This window comes from Nesoenas mayeri (assembly GCF_963082525.1).
Source record: "Nesoenas mayeri genome assembly, chromosome: 7".
Taxonomy (NCBI): Eukaryota; Metazoa; Chordata; class Aves; order Columbiformes; family Columbidae; genus Nesoenas; species Nesoenas mayeri.
Window position 1 is genome coordinate 31943927 of NC_137551.1, and position 23044 is coordinate 31966970.

At 36.4% G+C, this 23044-nt stretch overlaps 1 protein-coding gene across 1 annotated transcript in view; it reads left to right on the forward strand.

Annotated features, from left to right (window-relative positions):
• Positions 1-23044, forward strand: part of ATRNL1 (attractin like 1) — a gene marked incomplete at both ends in the record, with an annotated part of 484917 nt that overhangs the window by 111341 nt on the left and 350532 nt on the right. The window contains 4 exons of the mRNA XM_080348357.1: positions 2228-2441; positions 4512-4700; positions 7173-7391; positions 10073-10210. Of these exons, the coding sequence (XP_080204483.1) occupies positions 2228-2441; positions 4512-4700; positions 7173-7391; positions 10073-10210 (760 nt within the window). The remainder of the gene's footprint in view (positions 1-2227; positions 2442-4511; positions 4701-7172; positions 7392-10072; positions 10211-23044) is intronic.

Below are 23044 nucleotides of genomic sequence, written 5' to 3' on the forward strand. Positions count from 1 at the left end.
CTGAGACACTGCTTAAGTAGAAGAATTTCTCTCCAAGTGTTACTGCTGCAGTGTCAGTTTTCATTATTTGCCTGACATGCTTTTCACCATAGCTGGAATAGGATCTCAGTGTTCTGTATACTGATGCCGAGGCCAAATTATTTGGCAGTGCAATCGAAACAGTCTGTAGTATATTGAAGGTTGTCTTAACTAGAATTCCTCAGGCTGAAAGCAGGCATTTTTTGGCTTATTTTAGGCCTGCGTTTGTAAGCAATTTATCCACCTAAGCCTAAGCTCCTGACATTTTTTGTACGTGCCTGGCTTGCTTGCTTAGCATTTTACAGACACATGTCTAAAGACACGCATATATATCTAAGGTTTTCTGATGCATGTGGACCACATACATATACAGCAATCTAGGCAACTAAATAACAAATAAGACAACAGAGGTATTATCTACCTCTTTCCAGATGTTCAATCTCCACTTGTACTACTTACATCATGTACTTTCTAGTACCCAGAATGTGGGAGGGACCTCTCACAGGCACCTGGAAAGTTGGTCACCTGGGGTAACAAATGAAGTTATGAAGTAACTACAGAAGTAAGGAGCAAGAATGGGTGGTGGCATTTTTTCTGGATGTTTTAATTGCCATTAGAGTCTCCCAGAGTGCTTATGGGTTGATTTCTTAGTCATTTTTTGGTTTACTAAAGTCTGTTCTTGCACCTGTAATTCTGTTAGTTGCTGTAGCAATTTTTGTTTGATCATGCTCCAAACAACTGATAGGACAGACGAAGAAGACACCATAGGGAATACGTTTTAGAAAGGTCAGGAATACTGATTATCTACCTACTGTGTATTAATTTTTTTTAAAGTAATTACCACTAGTATTTCTAAAGAAAAATTAATAATCCTTATTTCAGTTTGGTATAATGGGGCAGGGGATAAAGAGGAATGCTCTGATCAGGTATAAATTTAAGAGCTCAAAGATTTTTCAGCCATGGATTAAACCTGATTGGCCAAAGAAAGATGTGAGATCAAAGATGAAAGATGTATCTGAGAGATGATGGCAGTGACTCTTGGTTCACTTGTGCAATAGCACATAGATCTTGAACCACGATAGGTTCCTTTGTGGTATTTTATAATGGTTTACTTACCTTGGCCTGTAAATCACATCAGTTGAGAACCTAATTCACAATCAGATCATCTCAGCTTTGGAGCTGACATGTGTCCTTTGCCTGGTGCAGACAGCTGTGGTGGTTGGTGCTCTGGTAGTCCCTGCCACCACATACCTGTCACAGCCATCGTCTCTATGTATCTCTGTTCTGTATATTTAAACTGGGGTTAGTGAAAACTACCTGCGCAGAGATTACATGAGGAAATGTTTGGTTTTGGTATCTTGAGATTTTTACGGTGATGGGAGTAAGAAATGTATGTAGATTTATCCTGGAACAGGCAAAGGGCTTTTTTTCTCAAAATCTGCTTTGTCTCTTGGTAATCACATAAAGACAAAATTATAAAAATAAGTAGAATTTGTGTGATGTGATTTTAGGGATACATCCTAAATATCTTTTGAGAATGCTTTTTATGTTTTTTAGTCTAGTTTCTTTTATAACTTGTAAGTCAATAATAAAGAGTATATTCAATGTGTATTTAATGGCATTAGAGTTGTGGTTGTGCCACTTTCATGTCTGTCTCTGAATTGCCTAAAGATGTTGATCAGTGTCAACAGTCCAGATTTTAAAGAATGGAATATTTATCCTACTTTTTTCATGAACTTTGATTTCTGTGGCTTGCTGTTAACTTATGTGTATTTTATTACCCACATTCATCTAGCAATTAATAATCAGTATAGCAGCCACTGGAAAAAAAAAAACAAACCACAATTTCAATATGACTATTTGGCCTGGTTTATGACTGCATCAAGTAATAGTAACCTGAATTGACTTTGAACAGAACAAACACAAATTCATACATTTTTTTTAGTAGAACAGAATCAGATGGTGGTGGTTTGTGTGTCTGAGTTGTTATTTTTCTTTTGGTTTGTTTTTTTGGGAGTGGTTAGAATTCAACAAGGTAGAACAATTAAGAGAAAAATGGTATGGACAACAACCGAGATGATAAAGTGAGAAAAGGACATGATAAATTCTCTCAAAATTTGAAGTGGTTGCTGCTGAGCTGTTGTTTGAAATTTCAACCCGAAAAAAGGCATTTTAAGTAATCTCGCATTTCTTTCATTCTGATTCACAGAAAATTTCACCTTGGGTAGGTTTACGCAAGATCAACATCTCCTACTGGGGATGGGATGACATGTCTCCTTTTACGAATACAACTCTGCAGTGGCTTCCTGGCGAGCCCAATGACTCTGGCTTCTGCGCGTATCTAGAGAGAGCCGAGGTGGCGGGTCTGAAAGCGAATCCATGCACTGCAATGGCAGATGGTCTCGTGTGTGAAAAACCTGTTGGTAAGCAGCCTCTTACCCTGAGTTACTGTCAGTGTCATGATTAGCAAGCTGTTTGGGTTTTTGTTTGGCTAAGAGGGATTTTTGGACAATTTGGATTAAATAATTACAAAAAAAAGTTACTTTTAAAATTTTTTGCAATATAGGGACATTTAATCTGTAAAACAAATACTATTTCTAAAGCAGTGTGTGTCTATTAGAGAATTCGTTTCCATGGCTTAATTTGCATTACACCAGAAATACTTTAAGTTGCTTCTATATTAGTAGTAGCCAGTGACAACAGTGATTGTAGCGTGACAGTGTCTGTGAAGGTGTTCAACAAGGCTGATGTTTTCTTTCTGAATATTGCTAGACATCAATGAATATTTGAATGGTCTAGAAGACTGAAAAAGCCAAAATTCTTGTTTCCATCTTTTAGGTTTGTTTACATGTAGAGATTACTGTGGCAAACAGTCATGTGACAATTCAAATTGACATTTTTGTGCTCCGATTGTCCTGTGTTTTTCTTCATAACTCTGAGGTGGAGCATATTAAGTTCTTCAAATTTGTCCTTCACGTTTATTTTGTGCGTTTGCTGTGCAAAACTGGAAAACAGCTGCATTGTTGGTGTGTTGGGATCACTGCCAGTCAATCTGATGGTCTTGTTGTGAAATTGTCAGAGTTGTTAACTTGCATAACCAGGGCGTGATTTTACCAATCCTTTATTTTCTTATAAGCAATTCCAAATAGTAGTGTATTCACAAAGTAAATATTGTACGCTTGTTGATACTGACATCAACATTTCCTAAAAATGTCATCTTTCACCATGTTCTTAATTTTGAGTTAGTAGTTCATTATTTACCAAATGTTTCTCAGAATAGTAAAATATATAGTCAGAGTGGGAGAGACATCTCAAAATGTAAAGGATACACTAGGTGGAACACAAATGACATTATTAAGATGAATTATTTTACAATTAGATCAACATTATATGCATCTGTTACTAATGTCTTGTTTTAGGGCTTTTTTGATCTTGAGGTGCTTAAGTGACTATAGAAGTCAACATACTTCAGCCTTATGAGAATACCTTTATAGTTCAGCTGATTTTTGTTAGTTTTTTCTTTTTATTTTTATTAATTACAAACTGCAGATTGGATACATACATACTAGGTCAAATCTAGGAACAGCGTGATTTGGCCGTACTGTATTAGCAGGTGAAGAATGGTTTGAGAACTTGGGTTGTATTGAATATGAATCATTATTATACAAAACCAAGGCAATACACAGGAGGACTTAATCCTGATGTTGCACAAGGTACTTCTGTATGGAAAATATAGTGCTGTCTATGCTTTTGTGTTCCTACCTAAGAGTTACTCTTCTCTTGTTCCTGTACACTTCATATTTTTATTTGAAGTCAAAGCAAGGGTGAGGAGTTAGGATATGCAAGTTGTTTTTGTGTGTTACAACTCTTTGAGATGACATAAACCACTAAACTAGTAAAAAATGCAGTTACTAGTAGAGGAAAAAGAAAACCCCCAAACCAACTAACCACCAACAAAAAAGTCCTAAAGCAGCTTTGCATTGAAAAATGTGTGTTACTTTCCCTTTGGATTCTAGTTACTTTCATATGTACACTATAAGAAAAAATTTTAGGGAATAAGTTTTAAGTAGAATATTTGTTACTTATACACTGTTAAACTGATGAGAACAATAGACCCAGAACTCCAATGTACTTCCTATAGAAGAATGTGACTTATTTTATGTCATATATGTGCAAGTAAAAAATAACTTAATTGACATTACCAGGTAATTAATATTACATTTACTATTTCAGTATATAGCTAAAATTGCTGCAAAATTTTTAAATGGATTATTTAGAACTATAGAATGACTCATGCTGAATATTGCTTAATGATTTTTATAAAATATTACTGTATTTATACACTGCACTATAACTTTAGACAAATTATTTATAGCTAATTAAGGAAGCAACCACTTTTGCTTCAACACAATTTTTCTAATGGAAAATATAATTAAAGAAAAAGAAGGTGGAACTTGTGTTCAAAATTATAAATGTTTGTGATTCCTTTCCAGTTAGTCCCAACCAGAATGCCAGACCCTGCAAAAAGCCGTGCTCCCTGCGAACAACGTGTTCTAACTGCACGAGTAATGGTATGGAATGTATGTGGTGCAGCAGTACCAAACGATGTGTTGACTCAAACGCCTATATAATCTCCTTCCCATATGGACAGTGTCTAGAATGGCAAACTGCCACATGCTCCCGTGAGTATCTTAGTGAACATCCATCCTATTAAATATACTGTTAGGTTTGTTTGTTTTTTCCACTTGTAAGATCATCTAGCTACTAATGTGAGCAGTCAGTACTATGTTATTTTCTAGATACAGATAAAATATTAGTAATTCTTTTATGATGAAACATACTTATTCTGTTAAAACAGATAGTAAAAAACATTTATTATTTTTGGATAAAGGAAAAATACCATGGTTATTTGTGTAACTAGCATTAGTGTATCAAACAATGACCATGAGTTAGAACAAAATACTGTTAAAATTCAGGAAAAAATATAAAGACCTTAGACTTCTATCACATCTAGTTGTTAAAAAAAGGAGGTGAGTTGGATTCAGGGTTTTTAAGATTCTGGTTTATTTTGTCACTAGAATCAAAGTCGTCTGTTTTCCTGCATGCCGAGTTAAACAAGGCAGGAGAGTTCTTGCCAAGCAGCGAAGGTGCTCCCCAGGTGTCCCCTCTGGGAGCACGTTTCATCAGAAGTTGATACAATGCCTCTACAGGAGAACAGGGAACCTACTTAATGAACAGTAAACCGTTTACCTGAAGCTGCTGCTTTCCAAGCACCTTAAGATCAGCACCATGCACTTCCAATGTAAATTGGTGCTGTAATTCCTATAGATGCCGGAGCAAGCTGCCTGGTGCCTTAGATTCTTGTCTCAGTCATGGTTTGTTTAGAAAAGCTGGTGCCCTAGAGATGACTGGTTCTTAGTGTCTTCAGTGTCCTTCAAGATTTGATTAATGAGGTCTGGTTTAAAACTGATTTTGTGTCACATGATTTGCGTTGATTTCCAAGAACATGTGAGCACTTTTTCTTCCCCCTCCCCCTCTTTTTCCGTATTTGGGAAACTTGAGACAGTACCTCCTATTTGGATTTTTCCAGGTCTAATGATAAGAGAGTTCATACTCCAGCTTTCTGCCCTATTAAAGTTGTTTTGAGATTTCATTCAGATTCTTAACTGTCTGTTTTCTTGATAACTCTGTGTATCCTCAGACTGGTGGCAGGTTTTTTCTCTGACAACTTTCATTACTTTTAAGTGATATTAATAGTTGCTGAGGTCAGAGTAGCTAGACTTATTCTGCTGTCAATTTATTTAATTAAAAATGAAATTGCTCTGCTTAGGCATAACCTCTATAGCATAGATTCAGGTATTACCCTTATTGAGTAATGTGGTCCAGGTAGCTGTGAACACAAGTATTAGTTGGATATAGTGTCCTTGCTGCAGCTGAACCAATTGAGAGGTTACTCTCATTTAGAAGCCATTTGAGTGCCCTCCAGAAAAAAAACCCCACAAACCTTTAAAATACTTTTTAAAAAGAAGAGAGACTATTTCTGGCTTCCTAGTAGGATCTTTCTTGAAGTTCATGTATGGTTTTGTAATTTATTTTAGGTGTCTACAAAGATAATATGAGAAGAGACAGGGACCCATAGTGATCAATATTCAAATGATTCTGATGTTAATTTGATTCAGTGTTACAGCATTAATTTTAAAAATTTAAGGTGTCGCGGAAAAAGCTCATACTCGTGATCTCTAATGATGTTCCTCAAGATACTAAATTGCTAATTCGTTATCAATAAGAAATGGCAGTAACTTCAGAATATGAATTTTATTTGGTTCTAAACAGATTTCTTAAAATATGAGGAAGACCATTTCTATAAGAAATTAAAATTAAATAAAACTAGTAGAGTGTAAAAACTAGAAAATTTGATTGTTAGTATGCGAATTAAAAAATGAAACCTGATTTGCTCTAACAGATGAGACTCTTAAGATACAGTTCAATTAAATGGGATTGAATTATGAAGTTTTGTTTAAGAAGATTTTTTTTGAAAGATGTATAATATGCTAGCTTGTTTTAAAAGTTCTATATAAGAAGACTGAGTCATGTTTGTAGATGAATACTCAGGTATGATCCTGAGATACTTTGTACCCAAGTAAATTTTTTGTTTGAATTTGAATTATCACAATTTTTGGATTATAATTATCACTGTTATTTAGATTATTGACTTTGTCCTGAATTCTAGAGTTTTTCTGTTGGAAGGGCTGCTTATATCAATAAAACTAGTAATATATGCATCCCATAATACATATTAATAATAAGCACTGAATATATATTTTATAATGGGATTTAATTATGATGTGTAATATTATTGTTTTGCTTCATTATCTTTGTTTATTTGAAATATTTATTGCTGCACTGTGGTGTAACAAACACCTGCTGTGTATTTTGTGATCTTTGAAGTACAACTTTTGAAGAAAACTAAGATATTATTCCTAATGTTAGTGAATTTTTCCGATTTGCATGAGGAAACAGAAATGCAAAATTATTTCTTCATCAATTTTTGTAAAGTCCTAGCATCTTATTTAATGAAACAAACAAACGTGAATCAGAATGCAGACCAAACAAATAAAAGCCCTTGCATTAATATTTTGTTCCATAAAATGAAGCTCAAAACTGCTCAGGACTGAGGACCTGTGGACAGTGTTTAGAACAGCCGGGGTGTGGATGGTGCAACGATCCCACTAACACTGGAAAAGGACAATGTTTGGAAGGATCATCAAGAGGCCCGATGAAGCCCATTGGCATGAACTCTAATGAAATGGTGCTCGATACCAGCCTTTGTCCAAAAGAGAAAAACTATGAGTGGTCTTTCATCCAGTGTCCAGGTAAGATCTCTTTCCATTCATTCTTATCTGTGATAAAAGAGATGTTTCTTTGTTTAAGCACACCAAATGAACATAATTATTTTGAGTAATACAAATAATATTTGCGTGATGTTTGTTTTTCCAAAGTGTTTCCTAAGTATATAGTTTGGTAGTCTCTGTCTACTGAAGACAAATGTGCTCGCTATCATGCAGGGTAACATATGAAATTTAATGCAAATAGTTTAACCCAAGTTGTCATTTTTTTGTAAATAAGTTTTCACCTATCCTATCCTCGTACTTTTTCAAATCCAACTATATGAATTTGCTTCAGGTTTTCATAGAATCATTTCAGTTGCAAGAGACCCTCAGGATCGCAGAGTCCAACCATAACCTAATCTAACTCTAGCACTAAACCATGTCCCTAAGAACCTCATCTAAACGCCTTTTAAACGCATCCAGGGATGGTGACTCCACCACTGCCCTGGGCAGCCTGTTTCAATACCTGACAACCCTTTCTGTGAAGATTTTTTTTTCCTAATATCCAATCTGAACTTCCCCCGGCGCAACTTGAGGCCATTTCCTCTTGTTCTAACACTTGCTACTTGGGAGAAGAGACCAACCCCCTCCATGCTCCAGCCTCCTTCAGGCAGTTGCAGAGAGTGGTAAGGTCTCCCTTCAGCCTCACTTTCTCCAGGCTGAACAGCCCCAGTTCTCTCAACTGCTCCTCATCAGACTTGTGCTCCAGGCCCCTCACCAGCTTTCTTCTGCCTTCTGCTTCCATTAAAGAGCACAGTTGAGAAATTAGGCAGCTCTGGCTGGCCAGCTGCAGGCAGGTCCTGTGGCTCACCTGCTCACGCAAATCCAGCTGACTGAGAATGGGGGCTGCTAAACCTCTGAGCTGTGCCTCCCCTCTATCTTTGAGACGTTTCGAGTAAATAGAATGTATGCTTTTGTAATCATAGAGAAACTTTGAAGTCTAAATTTAAATCTTTCCCATATGATTATAGTATTTTATTATAATTTTCATTGGAAAAGTAAGGAGGGCATCAGGTGCTTTAAGACAGCGGAAGCTGAGCTGGTACGGCCTCCTGTGTGGAAATACTCAAATCCTGAAAGCTGCCTCGTTGCAGCCCTGTAGTAATGCAGGCAAATGAAAAGCACACTGGGGAGTTTGACAGACCTTCACTGGTAATTTGCAATAAATAATACACTTTACAAGACAGCTTTGAAACTTTTTTTTTTTTTTTTTTTTTTTTAGAATAAATGGTGTAATTGTGCTAAAGTTATTTTTCCAGCAAGTGTTCCTGTTACTCGTAAGTTTGGAAGCTGGCACTTCTCTAGGATCAAACTTCTATGGATATGTGCAGCTATGTTTGCTTGGTCTCCTGGGTACTTTTTTCAGCAGCATATTCTTTGTGTATATGCATATATATGTGTGTATGTATATACTTAAATGTGTGTGTATTGCTATGTTATTTAAAAAGTGGGATCTCTGAAGAAAGTTTTTCATTTTTAAAAAAAGTACATAGGTAAAGAATAGATATTTTTTTTTTTTTCATTAGAATAGATAAGTGAAACTTTAAACCAAGTGAACACGACCAAATTGTCTAAATTAAAAACAGCCCCCCCCCAAATATTCTAATAAAAAGGAGCCTATAGTGAATTTACCTCCTAGTTCTCATTTAAATGATTATTACAGCATCTCATTATTTTAATTATTTTAAAAATTATTTAATAATGATATGTCCAGTTCGATTGGACTCATCCATATCATGGAAAGTTATTGAATTGTGCAGTTCTGGAGTTTCTCTTTTTTCAGTGAGATATGTATGTTTAGGAAAATCAGCAATAGTTTCATTTTTACATGGTGTGCCATGTCAATTGAAGATTATATTGGTCTTCTTTCTTGCCGCCTCTTTCTTGCCGCCTCTTTCTTGCCGCCTCTTTCTTGCCGCCTCTTTCTTGCCGCCTCTTTCTTGCCGCCTCTTTCTTGCCGCCTCTTTCTTGCCGCCTCTTTCTTGCCGCCTCTTTCTTGCCGCCTCTTTCTTGCCGCCTCTTTCTTGCCGCCTCTTTCTTGCCGCCTCTTTCTTGCCGCCTCTTTCTTGCCGCCTCTTTCTTGCCGCCTCTTTCTTGCCGCCTCTTTCTTGCCGCCTCTTTCTTGGCCAGCCAAGATGCCAGTCACTGTGACATTTAGATCCAAAATCCAAATGCTAAATGCAAGGATCAGAACTATTAAAAATAAGACTTTTAAAGTTCTCTCTCCCCAGTAGGTAGAAGTTTGAGTGTGAGCTATTCTCCATCACAACTGCTTTTCAGATGTGTCATAACAAATTGCTTGTAGGTGTGGGGGTTTAATTTGCTCTCGGTTGGTGACTTACAGCCACTTAAAGGTTTCTTAAGTGACTGGGCAGCATTTTAAATCTATGAGGACCAGATTCAGTCACTCACAATGGCAAAAAATACTTTCTCGCATAACTTAAACCCACACGTCACACAGTCAACTTCTGTGGTCTTGTGTGAATTCAAGTTGTGTCACAATGCTGTTTTAAAGAGGTTCTGTGTCAAAGTACAAATATATATGTGGGTTATTAGTCAGGATTAAACTCCTCAGAATTACATTCTACTGCAATTTTTTAATCACAAAAGAATTATTTTATTCTTAGGAGCAATTCATTAATAGGTTTTTAAATGTTTTATTCTAGCTTGCCAGTGTAATGGCCACAGCACCTGCATCAACAGTAATGTCTGTGATCAGTGTAAAAACTTAACAACAGGAAAGCAGTGTGAAACGTGCATGCCAGGATATTATGGAGATCCCACAAATGGAGGACAGTGTACAGGTAAGTCGTTCTGGTGGGAGGAAAAAAAAGATTGAAATGGCATTTTATGTAATGTGAATTGAACTTTTTTATTGTAAGATGAAGTTAACTCTTCTTTAAAGGTTAAATGTTTATTCAGTAATACAGATGTGTTGATCAGCTAAATTAATGATTCAAAATAAATTTAATATTTTTAAGAGAAACTGTGCATTCAGAATAATAATTTTGCGGTTGTTGTTTGGTCCGGATGCTGAACAAGATGGTAATTTCAAGATGCTCTCTTGGGGCAAGGAGGAGGAAGAAACTCCTGTGGGACACAGCATGTAAAATCCTGGTGTTTCAGAGAGGCATCACTTCAGTCTGTGTAAACAATCCTCTTTAAAGCAGTGAGAAGGTACTTCTGGGTGAAGTTCAGTATCTACCATAATGACTCATAGCACTGATTTATATAAATGTGTGATGCTAGTGGAAAATTATGCATTTAACAGTCCAACAAGTCTTAATAACGCATAATTTAACCAGAAAAGCCTGATACACTGCGGATTGAATGTACCTTCACCTATTCAATCTGTTTAGGTTTGTAATTGCTACGCTGGAGGATTCTCCTTGAAGTGAAAGAGAGAATGAAATCCAATACTCCAGATGGTTTTTGTATATTGCCGTAGGGCTGCTTTTTTACTTGCACGGGTGATTTTAAAGTTGACAGTAACTTCTTCCCTTATAACCAAATGGGGGCAGGGGGTTGTATTCATTATGAAAAGTCGAGATTGAATCTAGGAGGGTGCTAGAAAGTTTTGTCCCATAAATTTTTCTTGCCTATTATTGATGTTTCTTTAACTGGACCTTTTCTTCTCAAGGAATATTTATTTGTTTAAAGGGTTCACTTGTTCCTCAGCACTTTAACATGCAGTAGTCAATGCATAAAGCTGCACATCTGGTAAACTCAAGCACAATATGTAGAAAATGTGTTCAAGGGGATGGAAAGATTAATGTCTACCCCTATTGACAATTGCACATTTTACTGGTGCTTTATGATGCTTTAAATAATTCTTAATAGTTCTCTTATTTCCTGAAGTTGACAAAATGTTCTTTTGCTGTCTATATCACCTTTATGGCAAAATGATATATTAATACAGCATTTGCTCTTCAGGGATACATTAGCTTTCAACCAAATAAGCATTCCATCACCTTTAGTGAATTATGTGTAGTGCAATAATGGCTAAAATCAATTTATAAGACTAGTAAAATTATACATTTTACTACTTGTTTTTTCAACCCAAGTCTGTAACAGTACATATTTTTTATTGGTAGACATGATTTTAACAGGAGCTATTTAGACTAAAGAATGCTTTGAAAAATGAAGATGGTAATTATTTTGAATTCTTTATCTGCATTAGTTTATTATATTTTGTAGCATAGAGCTCATAAATCTGTTAAAGTCTTTAAGACATTTTGATGAATGTGGTAATTATGATCTGTTGGATTTTCTTCAGTATCATGATTTTTGTTCCTGTCATAGAGGTGCCCAAATTGTAGCCAGGGATCCCTGCAAGAAAAAATACCCGCGATCCATAGATAAGTCGAATTAATTTTACTTGCATTTAGGAGGATTTTGGAACCATAGTTGAGATCAGGCAGTGCACAAATATGAAGAAAAGAGAGAGTTCTGTTTTGTATTATGGTCTTGTGTGTTGTTGTTTTCCTTCATTCTGGTAATGCTTTTGGTAACACAGAAAAATTAGAAAATAGCTGAAAATGAAGACCATAATTAAAGTAAAAGCATAGGGAAAAATCTTAAGCAGAAGAAAGGACAACCTGCTGAGAAGCTGAACTTGAGTGTGACTGAAATAATTAGAAGATGAGACATGGAAATGTTGTGGAATAGCCAATCAGACAAAAGAAAACGTGGCAAATTGAGAAAAGAGCCATCATCCTCCTGGTCCTGTCTTGTGTCTACTTTGCTGCTGCTGCTGGATGAGTTTCTGGCTGGACACAACCAAAATTTCTTTTCTACTCAGTCTTATCCATCTGTACGAGGGTTGAGATTGCCAGAGCACGTACTGCGTTTTTTAGCATTATTTTCAAACTTACTAATCATCTACTTAGGTGTCAATGTTAAAAAAAAAGAAGAAAAGTTACTCCACCTGCTTATCATCTTGTCATTTTCTTTATGGATGGTATTTTAAAAAATTATTCTCAAAATGTATGAGATGCCAGGAGAGAATTCTTTATGGTAACTTAAGACACACTGTGAGTGTATAATACATTTAATAATAAGGTAATGTAAGCACTTTGCTGGATTGTCACTTTTTTATGAAGTGATAACAACATCCCAAACAGCGTTCAGTTCTCCCATAAATGTAGTACCATTGGTGTTGCTTTTGCAGTAGGAATAGGAGTCTGAGTACCAGCACAGCTGAAGATTGTGTTTTAGCTTACACTGCTTGCTCTTTAAGCAGCCTCAAAGGTCATGGTGTTTAGGACACTGGTGACCATTCTGTAAAAGCTTCCTACCACACAGCCTCTATGCATCAAGTTTTTAGCGCAATTCTGTGTTGTTTCTATTGCCTTTATAGAACTATCACCTTCCTTGCTATCACACAATTGGACATTTTCAGTGCTAAAGGTGACAGCTTCCCACCACTTTTGATTTGTAATAATTCTGTTTGAAAGTGTGAAGTTAATTGTTTACTGGAAATGTGTACTTTTTACCCAATCTTCAACCTATTAGCAAAAGTGAACATATTTCTGAGTGTACACCATGTGTGCATCAAGTCAGCAGCATCTTTTACAGCCAGGTGAGAGGTCTGGCTGGCTCTTTTGTTATTCCAGTACATAGGGTGTGAAGGACAGAATAAATCCGAGCTTTTCTGCTGTTCTTTCAGAGCATCCACCTCAGTAAGAACATACCTGTTGCAGTATCTGCTTTTCTTCCATTTTGTGTACCTTGGTACTTTTTGCCTATGTTTATATACATATGGGTACATCTACACGTACTACTCTCTGAATTAGTTCCACATGAACTTGGCATGTATGTGTTAGCCATCCAATGTACCTATGTCTACAATAACTGCCTCAGGAGATTAAAAAACCAACTAGCCAACCAAAACTACAAAAAAAAAAACCTCAATAAAAGCCTATCTTTACAGCACCTTGACTTAAGTGAAATTGACCTCAGTAATAAAATAGCTACCTAGGTATGTTTGTGATGATTTCTGTTGGTGAAAAGAAGAAATAATAATACTTGTGACTTGTTGATACCTAAGATATATCTTCAGTAACAGAGGGAAAATCCATGGTGTACAAATTATGCTGCTCGAAGAATGTGATTATTCTGCTGAGTAACTGACATCTGAGATGTGGAGGTTTTGAGACAAGAGGCTGAGGATAGCAAAAGTCATTTCTTCTTGTGTCTATGAAAGAGAGACATAAAAGATGTTAAGCTCCTTGTGGCAGCTAATTGAAAATTGTTGCCTTGGTTTTTAGGTTCTGTCTAACTTTGAAAGATGTCTACTGTGTAGAGTTACAGATTGTTTGTCTCTGGCACCGTTTCTAACATGTTTACCTATTCAGCAGCAGCAGCAGCAGCCTTCGTAGCAGGTGTTTGTGATGCCAGTTCATGGAGGAGCTGACACCAATTTCCTTCCTTCCATGTCTCTCCCAAAGAAATATTGTTGAAAGCTACCATGGGCACCATCAAGAACAGAGCCCTGTTCCTACAGAGCACAGAGGGCAATCAGTGTGCTAGGTATTTGAAAGCAAAATTCAGTTTCATTTGAAAGGAGCACATGTGCACAGCACATCTTATTGCAGTCACTTTGAAGTAAACTGTAGTCTGATTTATTAGAACACAAATGTCAATTTGAACACGATTATCTATGGAAAACTAGGGGAGATGTACTAAAGAAAACCAGTTGGAAACAGCTCTGCCTTTTGCTACCAAATTATTTCAAGGTGGATGTCTTTTATTCCAAATTTTCTTTTCAATCCAACAACTTCTTGCTGTGTCCAAGCTGAATCAGACTCCATACAGTCCACATTAGATCTTAGGAAAGTCTCTTTTTTCCCCTCTCCTCCAGTTTCTTTGCATTCTGCTCTTTAATATAGAGAGGCCTCTTCTTTTCTGAAACAACTCCTAGTTTCTACTCCTGCTTGAGGTTTTCTACTTCTTGTCATCTTCTCTCTCAACCCTGCCTGCTGTTCCCCATAATTTTTGCCAAGTTTGAAATTTTCATTTGTATCCAAGGAAGAAGCAGTTTCCTCTCCCATCCAGAGAGTACAAAGGAACCCTTGGTGCCTAGGGCAGTGTAATCAGGCAGTCTTTTTGCTTGCACCCCAGCCATATTCTTAGAATATATGTATTAACGCATGCACATATATATGTGTGTATACATACACTGTGCACAGATTTGTATATTAAATTGTAATACAGCGGATTACAGAATTTCACATATTACGGAAAGCAACCTGTCTTTCATAAAGGAAAAAGTTCATAGTGTGACAAGGAAAACAATTCAATGCTCTTTTTCTTTTTTTGAGCTAAAATATGCTCTTGTCTTAGTTGATAGAAAGATGGCTGGTAATTTCCCTCTAGGCTTATTTTCTAAGGTTTCAGGAAGTTATACAAGCAATGAGGGAACAGAAAGCAGCAGTCTTAATTTTTCACTTCAACACTATCACTACGTATCTTTTAAATTACCTGTAGTTTGGGATTGTATAGGGCAGGTGTAGTGAAGCATCAAACTAAATATTCTGAATATAAATATTTTATTACTGTATTTATGACATAAGCTTAAAAGTGGAAAAAATTATTCCCAAAGAATCATTTTGTTTAGTAAATATCATAGCACAATGACATTATATTGGAATTTTAGCCTCAAAACACCCAGATGCTAATATAACATAGTATTAGGATCTGTATGATGCTGCTTTAAACAGGCAAAACTAGGCAGATGCTGTTGGGCTGAGCAATACTTTTTGAAAGGAGAAATAAAATTTTACATTTAAAACCTCATCAAGGGATTTTTTTTCAGTAACCTCAAGTAATTTTGTTCTATTGTGTTTCAGAACTTTACTGTCTATAGCAGTCCCAGCCTTAGTAAATTTTTCAGCTGAAATGGGAACTGAAGATGGTGTCTGTCAGGGAAGTCCCACCAGCGACTGCTGTTGGAGATATACGTTAATTACTTTTCAGGGCTTTCACAAATGGCTGTAGAACTGGGGGATTTGTTCTCTTCATGCCAGCAGTCTGAGCAGTAGGAAAGTGATAATTTTGTTTTAGAAACAAAGGAAAGGTATTTTGGAAGGGTATTTTAATGTGCTTTTTATTTTTTTTCCCATCTGTGAGCATGGCTAAGCAATGCAGCAGGTTGTCCAGAGAGGCTGCGGATCTTCTACCACTAAGCTCTGTCTTGCCATGTTTAAATAGTGATTTACACGGGATCTCTCCTTTTTCTTTATATTCATTGGCTGGTTGAAGATTTTCAGTGTGCAGAGTTAGAGTAGTGTCTTATAATACCTTGACCCAAGTAATTTTTCTTTTTCAGAGGATTGATTATGAGTTGACTTCAGCTGGTATGACTATTCTTGCTATTCTTGTCTAGCTGTAGCTCTTTTTTTTTTGCTCCATTCACCATAGTGTTTTATGATTCTATATTTCTTTAGAAATGCATGCAAAACCTACATCCATCATACAAGCAGCCCAGGAAGCTTTGTACAGTAATTACTCTCTGCTTCAGTAAGGTGCTCTTTATGTTGTTTCACCCACTAGTTTTCAATTCTGTGTCTTTTGTAAAGCGGAATTAACACAGCTGGACAGGGAGGAGACGTGCTGCTGGCTTTGAGTGGCTCTGCAAATCCATGCCTTGACTTACAACGTGGGAGGGTTGATCCAGTGCTTGGGTCCTCATGCCTTTCCTGTCACACGGCAGCTATCCCTGCTTTTGCTGGCTCATAGCCTTGCAAAATCCAGATCTAATGCTAGTAGAATGATATGCTTAGCTTTTCTCCTCAAAACACATTCAGTGGACTGAAAAGTTGTAAATGCTAGATGGACTATAAACTAGCAGCTGTAAGAGGATCACAGTATTGAATTCACACCGTGAGACCCAAAATAGCATTTGATGACTGTGCAGTTCTGTCAAACATTACATAGGCAAATCAAAAAGAAGAGTCAACCCCCCCTCAAATGCACAAACAAAAAAAAAGCCCCTCAAAACCCCAACCTACAACAAAAATCCCTTGCCTGATTGTTCATTACAATTCTTAGCATAAATGCTTGTGCTAATTTTTATAGTCCAGTAACCTTTCATTGGTTTTTTTACCTTTATAATATGGTTTTATGGTTGTACCCCTTTTTTTTTTTTGCACATGCATTTACACCTGACCTAAGTGACCCAAATGCTTCCTTTTGAATCAATGAGTAAGTAAACTTTTTTCCGGAAGATTGAGGCATCTAATAGTTTTTACTACCTACATGCTCCTAGCTATTGTTTTTGATGAACTAATCATCAAAGCACCATCATGATGAACTAACACATCAAAGCAGATATTTGTGCTCTGAAATGAGGCATTCTGTGCGCATTGCCTGAATTCTGTGCATAGTATGCTTAGAATATATCCACATATAAGGCCAGTACTAAGATTATGTAAGAGCACATGAACTATAGTTAATTTTGTTTAAAATCAAGGTGCTGGAAGGAGCATCAGCTTTTCATTTCCATCCTGATACTCAGTTGATCCAAAACTGTACTTCCTTAGCATAGAGTAAACCTTCAGTAGTCAGAACAGATGAAATAATTTGTTCTTTGGGGAATGTAGGTGTCAAACTTGTAAACTTCCAAGGTGTCAAACTTCCAAAGCTGGAAGCCAGATGCCTTTGTACTGAAATCTCATTTGATAACCTGCTATTGCAGCTTTCCCAGCCTCTGATATCCATTGCTGGTATCACTTCCAACATCTGTTAATAGCAGTTCTCTGTGGGGAACAGTCATACAGACTGTCATTTTGATGAAAATATGTATGCATTATTATAAACAGTGATAACCAAGGAAACAAAAAATACCCGAGCTCCGTAAAGCTCCATGTTAAAGAGATTTAATTGATTGTTTTTGTAACCTCTAGAAAATTATATGCTTCTAGTGAGAACAACTAGTTTAGTGTATTCATTTGTTTATTTTATTTTATTTGCATTAACCTTTTCTGCTGGCATGACCATGAAGTGCTGACACGTGTCCACAAGCATGTTTTTATTAGCCGTAATAATAGTTGGTTTTAATGGCACAAAAGCTGCTGGTCTTAGCTGTTCACCTTCAGTGGGCAATGACCTGATGTTTTGGTCGTATCACATATTATTTAGAAACAAAAGACAGATGTTCACAGTCCAAATTAATCTAACATAATGCATTTCTGTATGAGATAATTATATTAAGAAGGTAGAAATTTAAAATACAACATCTAAATTTTGGCTCTCAGGCGATCATTAATCTTCCCATTGAGTCCGGCAGTCGGATAAATTTGGTTATTGCAGTCAGGTAAATTAAAACCAAGCTGGAGTACTATGTTTAGTTTTGTAATAAATGGTGTAAAGACTGTTTCTAAGAGACTTCAAAACACCCCACAAGTTTCTGCATTTTTAAACATGATTCCTCTCTTGTATCTAAATTTTCAAAATAGATATTGGGATGTGTTCAGCCACACGAGTCTAGCTGGTACTCATAGAAGTCTCATAGTTTTTGATCAAGTTTAAGCTGTCTTGCAATCATTGGTGTCCCTCATGCTTTTCAGCGGGTGGCGACAGCAGCAACTTTTGCAGTAGACAGGTGCGTGCAGACACGTCCCTAGAATGCAGTGCAGGCCTAAGAGGAAAATATTGTATAGCAGTAGTAAAAAATATTAATTGTCAAGATGACAGTAACAAACCGAGAATACTTAGTTGCTAGTAGTTGGAAAATGGGACCCTGTAGCTTTCTTTACACCTGGTAGTGCATTTGGCACAAGCAGCTTACTGGGAGCTACAAAGTTCTAATGGGGATCAATTTTCACCCCTGTTTGCAATTATATTTTACTCTTCAAGATGTTCGTTCTTGTGCTGACTCTGACATCCAGACTCTGCCTGTGCCGCAACACATGGAGTCTGGATGCTGTTGTCCATAGAGGTTGGCACCCACACTGATGTGAAACTAATGAGAAGGGCACTAATTAAAATATATCAATATGTAGAGCTTGGTTTATAAGTTTTTAATAGAAATATTAGAGGGCTGTTCAGTGTTCACTTGATATCAGAAAAAAGCAAGTGAATTCTACTACTATTGTAGACAGCCATAAATTTGGTCTTTGATCTTCTATAGGGGAATTGTATTTGGAAAATGTTTCTGGTCCAAAAGCTTATATTCAAGGTCCTCAAGTCATGTGTTGGGTAGGACTAAGAATAACGACAAAGAGCATTTAACTGCCATCTGCAAGAAAGACTAAGACATGTGGAAAGCATAAAGGAACAAAGCATCCTCAACTGGCAGCAAGATAATTTTCTTCTGCACCTTTTTGAAGTTGAACTGAGAATGAACATGAATTGATAGGAGCTATGACTCTCAGAGGATGACATGACAGTTTGGGATACAGAGTTTTTACGCAGTGGTCCTGTTTAGCTGCTTCAGTGTCTAGTGTGTATGGAATTTACTTATGCATTAAAGACTGTGGGTTTGGGGATTCCATCATTAGATGTCTAAAATTTTAGGGGAAATTTTAAATAGGCTTAAATATTATGTTCTAGAAGTTTTCTTTTCACAGTGGCTAAGTCTGTGTAGTTGAAAGTCAAAAGCATCTTTAAGTCCAGGCACTTTTTGGTTATTCACATAAATAACAGATATTCAATGGACTGGAAACTTATGATAGAGACCCCAGGAGTCTATGTGCAAAAAGATATTTTATATAAGAGTGGATAAATGTTGGAGATCGGTCAAAAAGAGAGTATGGAATGCTTCATGCTGTCTTCAGGTACTAGAATATGGAACTAAATTAAAAAAAAAAAAATCACTTCCACTGTTTGTCTTTTACCTCAGTTTCTAACAAACTCTGGGTCACGAGTTCATAGTAAAACTCTGATAAAAGGCTGTAATTTAAGATTATTCAGAAAAAGAAAAGCTCACATGGTGCTAAATTCCAACAGAAAACATTACTTTGTTTATGCTATACAAACAAAATAACTAAAGGTTTCGACAAACAAGGGGCCTGTCAAGAAATCCCATTTTGCAGTAATGGTAGTGGATTGTTTCTATGGGTTTTTTTTTTCTTTTTTAAGTGTTGAATAGAAATGATGACACCAATTGCTCATTTTTATACAATACCTTATTATAGAATAAAAACTCTTAATATTAACTAAAATGCTGGATTTTTTGTTCAGTAGTAGGTAGCGAGTTTCAGAGTACATGTGAAATATAAAGAGATCATATCACAATAAGGTATTGAAGACAAGCTTCATATTGCATTTTGCAGAGACCGTTAGAATAAGCACTTTTTTTTTTTTAAGAAGACCTTTTTCCCCAAAAGTGATTTGAAAATTTATTTTGCTTCCTTTAGTGAATGCTGTTTATTGAATAGTGTTCAAGACAGCCTGAATACTGAGTGAATAAAATGCCTGTACTTGGGTTTAGTTATGAATTTAAATTAAATTCACTCATATAAGAATGTGTTCCAACTAAGTCCTGTGCTATGAAAGCTGAAGTGGATTGCCATAAGAACAGGTTAGTTGAGGAACTTGGAAAAAATAATCTTTAATAAATTGCTGTTCTAGTTTTTTTTCAACTGCCAAGCAAAACATGCTAGGCAAACTTTTCAGTGTGCTATTAATTGTTGTGTATATATACAGTTTTCTTTTTGCTTTGTTGTAGATTAGACCTGTATTATAAAGTATGATTTAATTGTGAATTAAAAGCAAAAGCTCACCTAAAGCTAGGAACCTTTTTATAGATACACCTTTATTCCATAACCTACTTAGACTAATCCTAGGTAAAGGACCTGGAGTTACACTGCAAGGAAAGTGCCGTTGTCAAGATGTGTTTATATGTCTGTAATTTTACATGAGAATAAAAGAAGAAGAAACTCTTGAATGTAACATTCCTCATGATTAACCTCCAGAGAGAGATTATTTGGGTGGCTGTGGGATTTCATAAAGTTTTGCCAAGGTGTCTTTTTGAATGATTTTCTTTGATTGCATACAGAAGACTTTTATAAACCTCTTTTCAAGCACAACTTTTTGAAGCTACTGCTTGATGGTACTTACTCGTCAGGATATGTGTGTTCATCGCAGAGTGGTCTGATTTTAGGAACAGCAATCATGGGAAGCTAGTGGTTCAAGCATCAGCCTAGGATGTGCTATTGAAGAAGTCAGTGTTTAGGCTAAACAGCTCAGTGGGTTGACCCTGACCAGCAGCTGAGCATCCCTCAGCCATTTGCTCCCTCGCTGCCCTCCCCCAGCAGGGTGGAGAGAAAATAGGAAGAGCAAAAGCAAGGAAACTCATGGGTTGAGATAAAGAGAGAGCAACAAGTGAAGGAGACAGGGAGTAAAAACAAACCAAGTGATTGGAGTCACCACCTTCCCACAAGCAGACCGATGCCCAGCTAGTCTCTGAGTGACGGCTGTCTCCCAGACCATTACCCGCCTCCAGATCTTTATTGCTGAGCATGACATTATATGGCATGGAATATTCTTTTGATCAATTCAAATCAGCTGTCCAAGACGGCATACCCTTCAAGCCAATTTACGTAGTGTTTTGTTTTATTGTCACCATAATGAAAAGGTAATAAGTAAAGTTCAACCCAGCCTAGCAGTTCCTGACCATTAAAATTCCTTTTATTATTCATAATGAAGATTAAAATAGGTTAGTTGAAGTATATTTTTGATTCCTTTGAAAGAGATTTTTTTTTTCTTGTATAAGTTTTCTTTCCATCCTGCACAACCACAATGTAACTGTGTAGTTATAACTGTGTAATTATATGTAACTATATGTCTAGTAACCAATTTTATCGACTATGGTTTCGTTCCTTAAGCTTGATTGCTACAGTATGTTGCTTTGCATAAATGTAACTTCACCATCCAGTGAAACTGATTCTAATTTACAGAAGTGAAGTGAGAACAAGGTAGCTTCTTTAAAGAAAAATAAAAGAAGGTAAATCTATTTCTGAAATTTTACGGATGTACAATGAATACTGCATTTTAAATAAACTTAATCTAAACTTACTTTAGGTCTATCATGCAACCAAAATATCTGAAATACTAAAAAGAATAGCAACAACTTGTGCTATCTTAACCTGTTTAAATAGCAGGCATTTTGTGCTAATTCAGCATCTTAGCCTGACATCTAAGAATTCAGACATCCTTTAATCCATCACCACTTATTACTTTTTTAGTTATTGAAGAGATACAGCGATTTGATTTATATTATATTCCTTTCTCTCTCTGCTTATTTTATCTTTTCGCAAGGATTAAGGACAATTCCATTGTTTTCACTGATTTTGGTGATCATATCCTCCTGCATGTTATTGTGTAACACAGCTCTTGGCAGTGATGAATGAGTTTCTGTCCATTCCTGTTTTTGTGTTTTTCAGATTTACATGCCATACATTTACTTTATGGAATAAGGAATACTTATAAAATATATTTCTGATGTGCTGTCTGAGCTGTGAATCAGTATGTTCACCTTACTAATGAAACTGTAGAGTCATTGGTTTCCAAAAGATGTTTCATGAGGAGATAGGCAGAGCATGATTTAGAAACTCTCAGCTGTCCAGAAACAGTGATTATTGTCTGCTTTTTATAAGCAAACATATTTTACCTTGTGTTGAAAGAGATGTCAAGAGCTTATGTAACCACTGTGTCTAAGCTGAGAAGGTGCCAGCCTCCGATTGAGGGTTGGAAGTTGTAAGTTGAAGGTGACATTTTCTTAAATCACTGTTACTGGATCCTCAAATAAGCATTCGGCTACAGCCAGAGTCTTCTCGTCCCAAATACAGTAGAGATTAAAAAAACAATGCATTCATTTTGTTTGTTTGTTTGTAATTTTTGAATCTGCCCTTTTAGATGTTTCTAGGTGCTGAGCAGTTCTCATTCTCATTACTGTGTCCACCCACAGTTTCCTTATTATTCTCAGAAATTTAAATAGAGACATCTGCAGTCAGTCAGAAATTCCAGCACCTCAGTCCATAATCCTTCCCCAAGATGCGTAACATGCAGCATGGTATCTTCTGTCATTCACTGCAGTTTTAGAGCCTAAAATAATAATAACAAATTATTTTATTTTAAATTTGGTTGTGTACCCATCAGTTTAAATTAGATCCATGGGCCATGACTGAACCTCCCAGTGTCACAGGAGACCATGGAGTCACTTGTTTGAATCCCTACACATGAATGTGCCACCAGGACAGAAGAGTCAAGAAGTGTCATTTTGCATTGAAATGATCATCCCTCTTTCTAAAGGGGTCTTGGAGTCCCCCTGCAGCCTCTTGTGAAAATAGCTTTTGAGGCACCGTGCAAATCACTTTCCAACTGGTAGAATGAAGATTTTCAAAAAAACTCCTGTAAAGGCGTTTGTTTGATTGCAGGTGATTCCGCCTTCATTTTCTGAGTAGTAAACTCAATACATTATAATGGCAGGCTGCATTAGTTATTGAGGGGAAAAAAAGCTTCATTCATAGTTGAACGCATTAAAAATCAGTCATATTTTGTACCTCCTCATAGCTAAATAGGAAAATTATTTGCTGACTTCTTTACATTTTGTGGTGCTCTTGTCTGATAAATTGTGCAAGGCATTTCTCTTCTTCGGGCTTTTACTCTGAATGACCAGATACACACAGAGAGTT